The sequence below is a fragment of the Orycteropus afer genome, unplaced genomic scaffold, assembly GCF_000298275.1.
Source record: "Orycteropus afer afer isolate SDZICR_OR568_19922 unplaced genomic scaffold, OryAfe1.0 scaffold00672, whole genome shotgun sequence".
In the NCBI taxonomy this organism is placed as follows: domain Eukaryota; kingdom Metazoa; phylum Chordata; class Mammalia; order Tubulidentata; family Orycteropodidae; genus Orycteropus; species Orycteropus afer.
Window position 1 is genome coordinate 221,350 of NW_006922259.1, and position 4,459 is coordinate 225,808.

At 34.3% G+C, this 4,459-nt stretch overlaps 1 protein-coding gene across 1 annotated transcript; it reads right to left on the minus strand.

The window, feature by feature from the left end:
- Window positions 1–685: 685 nt before the first annotated feature.
- On the minus strand, window positions 686–1,642 carry LOC103210928 (olfactory receptor 2M3-like). Its single transcript, XM_007956839.1, has one exon. It carries the CDS (start codon window positions 1,640–1,642, stop codon window positions 686–688), a length of 957 nt encoding a protein of 318 aa, XP_007955030.1.
- Between the last annotated feature and the right edge of the window lie 2,817 nt (window positions 1,643–4,459).

Below are 4,459 nucleotides of genomic sequence, written 5' to 3' on the forward strand. Positions count from 1 at the left end.
CATCTTCCTGGGCTCTACAAAATTTCTCATTCCTTGGTTTACCAAGAATTGCTTTATCAATCTAAATTTTTGATCAGCTGATGAGGCACTTTTTGTTATCTTTTTTGTCATTGTTTATTGGTTATAAGGTTTGTGGCTCTACTATAATTCCAATGAAATAGAAGGGGAGGTATATGAGCTTGTTCTTCACAATCATACATACACACATTCTATATCTATACCTACAGCTATGTATATCTATTTCTATATCTGTATCTATCTGTATCATGTATGCTATATCTATGCCAACATACATAAACAGCAAATTGATTAGAAGTGTGTATGCCAGTATTTAAAAGTGATTAATTCTGGATGGATTGTGGAATTTTGAATTACGGTGTGTCCTAAATGGATGTCTATTCAATTAATTTAGAAATTAGATAAACTAAAAATGTCAAAATAACTTATACAAATAAAGAAGAAATCCTTGAGAATTAGTGTTCTCGTTCTGTCATTTGCTACCCAAATCTGCTTGTAACTCTTACATTTGCATGATATTGCAAATAACAGTATCACATATCTGTTACATTTTATTTTCTAATTTTGGGACCAACAATTTCTAGGATTTTAAATGGTAGTTTATCTAATTGATTATTTTCATCAACCCTGCTTGTAAAAAATGTGGATAAAATATACTGTTACAATTCTAACGTCTTGTGTCTTTTATCTGAGAATTTATACCCACTGCTAGAATTTTCCTTAGAGCACCCACCACTTCTTTATTCCTCAGGCTATAAATGATAGGGTTTAACATAGGGGTGAAAATGTTGTAGAACAAGGAGACTGTCTGGCTTTCCTCTTCTGAGTACAGAGTTGGAGGTATCAGGAGGACGAAGATGCCTGAACCTAAATAGAGACTCACCACTGTAAGATGGGAGGAGCAGGTAGTCAAGGTTTTGTTCTTCCCCTTCAGAGATTTCATATTGAAGACAGTCAAGAAAATGAGGCTGTATGAGGCCAAAATGAGTCCAAACGGGATGAGGATGAATACTATGCCTATCACAAACAAAATCATTTCATACACAGAAGTGTCTTCACAGGAGAGTTTCAAAATAGCTGGGACCTCACAGAAGAAGTGATGAATCTCTCTGGTATCACAGAGAGATAAATGCATGGTGTACACTGTATGGACAAGAGAATTTAAAAATCCCACCAGCCAGGAGAAAGTAGCCATGTACAGACAGACCCTGGGGTTCATGATGATTGAATATCTCAGTGGGTTGCAGACAGCAACATAGCGATCATAAGACATCAGAGTCAAGAGAATACATTCAGAACCCGTTATGGTTAGGTAAAACAGCATCTGTAATCCACAGCCGACCTGTGAGATATTTTTCCTGTCCAACCAGAAGTCAGTGATCATCTTAGGAACAGTGGTAGAGGTGAGAATTAAGTCCATGACAGAAAGTTGGCTGAGGAGCAAGTACATGGGGGTATGAAGTTGAAAATCCACCCATATTAGAAGGATCAAGGTGGTGTTTCCAAAGAGAGCAATGATGTAGCTCAGCAGAATGATGTAAATAAGGTAGGTAATATTTTCCACATCTGGAAACAGTCCAAGGAAAATGAAATCTGTGCTTGATGTGTCATTTCCTCTCCTCATGTCTATGTTAGTGTTGAGGGAGTCTAGGGAAACCCAGTGAAAGTGTGAGGGATGGAAATTTATCATTGTATATTCTTCTTAGATCAGTTGGCAAATAACCCGCTGCATTTCTGTTGTTTAAACCCAAGTATAATACATTAGTTTACATTTTTCTCTTTAATACTTTAGTAGGATGGTACATTATAAAATCAAGAATTAAAGTAAGACAGCCTCAAGCGTTAAGCTCATTGTGCTTGAAACACACTACCTGTGTGGTCCTGAGAAAATTACTTAATTTCTCTAAACCTCAGTTCTATCATTTTTAAAATTATGGTAATAATAATGCTCACATGCATAGCTGTTTGCATAGCACAGTGATTAAATCACCATAAATGAAAATAATTATTTTTCTTCCCCTTCTTCTAAAGCTCTCTCATGATATAATAAATCAATATTTTTTTTGTTATAATTTTATCTGTGAGTTCTTTAAAGTTAGGATCAAAATTCTACTCACTTTTATATCATCTAAGAGGTCATCTGGAATGTTGCCTTTGATATTACAGATATATAATCAATACTTGATAGATAAATACTTTTCAAAGTCCTACCATTACTTGGAGAAATTTAATCAGTGATCATTTTAAACATTTTAAAATTATTTCCATTTATTCTATAATCATCTAAAACAATTCATTAACATTATACTAATAAATGCATTTATTACATATTTCTTTCTACACTTGATCAATTTATGTAGTGAAATACCTTATCTCTTATGAATATTTATAACTGTTAGAAACCATGACTGTCCTAACTTCCTACACACAATATTTATGTTTCTGGGATATACTAAACTTTTGATTAAGTATTACACTGTGATAATATGAAATAAGGTAAAATATGAGTAAATTAGGTATAGATTTCCACTGAAAATAAGCAAAATATTGATATTGGTCTTCAAACATATTACCGTACAATATTTTCATGCCCAGTTTCTTCTTCTTTGATATGGAATTATCTTCTGACTTGCACCCAGTATATTATGTGAATTATTATCATGCTTGTGTAAGACTTACTATATTTTAATCTTTTTTCTCTCAAGTGAGTAACAGAGAGTAAATGCTAGTTTATGGAAAAGGGTGCTAAGATGAAAACTCAGAGGCAAACACCTAACATCAAAATCAGTAATAAGTCTCTCTTATGGGAATGTGGTCCCTTGACTTTAATTAATTTGTACTTCAGAGTAAATACTTATTTTTTCTTCCTCCATCAAAGTCTTTAGATAATTTTTTGCAGCTTCTCTCATGGGATTCTTTGAGAAACATATACATTTTAACCATGCGATTGCTTGACTCATTCCTCACATTCATCTCTCCTTTTAACCAAAAATACTCTCTTTGACTAGAAACCAAAATATATAGTATTCTTCTCACAAATTCTCTTACATTAGTAAGCCATATTAGTGCATGTTTTTAACTTTTTTACGTTGATTATATAAAAGGAAGCAATAATCTTTAGGATCCAGTATGTTTTTGTAAATTGGAGATGAAAATGAAGAACTTGTTCTCATTTGATGTGATAGTTGGAGTTGTGTATCAACTTGGCTAGACCATGATTCTGAGTGGTTTAAGCAGTTGAGAGGTGGTTTTTCCCATGATGAGATTGGATGCATAAGTTTGAGTAGCCAATCTTTTGAAAGTGAGTTTCCCTAGGGCTGTGGCCTGCTTCCAGTGTACATATGGACATCCTGGAAAAAAGAGAGAACCTTCTGTGGATCTGGATCCTGTTGTGCTGCCTACAACTGTCTGTGAGTGAACAATCTACCATTCTGCCTGGTGATCTTGGATTTGTCATCCCCTGAAGTCAACAGCTGGTATACATCCTGCCAACTTTGAACTCACCAGCCCCCGCAGTTGTGTGAATTGGGAAAAGGATCCAGTTTGACATTTGATCCAGGAACTTGGGACTTGTCAGCTTCTATAACTGTGTGAGTCATTTTCCTAAGATAATTTTCTCTCTCTCTCTCTCTCTAAGCTTTAGGAGCTTTGGTAGGATAGTGCCTAAGGCACTTGAGTGCTAACCAGAAGTCTGGTGGCTCAAACCCAACAGCCACTCCTCGGAAGGAAAGTGGGGCAATCTACTTCTGTAGTTATACTGCCTCGGAAACCCAAGGAGGGGTCACTATGAATCAAGTCCGACTTGACAACACATAACAACAACAACAACATATAAGCTTTACTGGTTTTGTTTCTCTAAAGAACCCAGCTTAACACATTTGGAAAATTACTTTGGTGTTTTTACATTACATAATAAATTCCCAGTGTCTATTGTGGCATGCTCTTGAATAGTTGTGCCATGGAATAAAAAGGAAGAAATCTAAGCATTAAATCACATTTATTATTTGAATGACCTTTATATGTGGAAATGTTAAGATTTCTCAGAACATGACTAGTGTCTTCTTGTGGGTAATAGGGTCAAATAGGACATAAGTTCATATACTGATACGTATAGACATAATTATAGAAGGATAGAATTGACACTCAAAATAAAGAATATTTTTTAACAAAAGTATCCAAAGAGTAAATGAATTTCCACCCAGTAACTGACATTCTAGAGGAAATCTTCAATTACAAGACAAAACACTTAAGTAATTCAAACATTGTAAGTGGTGACTTAAAATTTTATAGCCTAAATATAAAACACTAAAAGAAAAAAAAAATGCCAACCTAAAATTACATAACCAGAAAAACTGTCTTTCAAATATGATGGTGAAATTAGGACATTTCAAGATAAACAGAAATTAAGGGTATTTGTTAAAACTATGCCTAAGGCATCTGA

Bases quoted from the DNA above. Each gene is read 5' to 3' on its own strand.
- LOC103210928 (XM_007956839.1), bottom strand. From the start codon at position 1,642: ATGAGGAGAGGAAATGACACATCAAGCACAGATTTCATTTTCCTTGGA.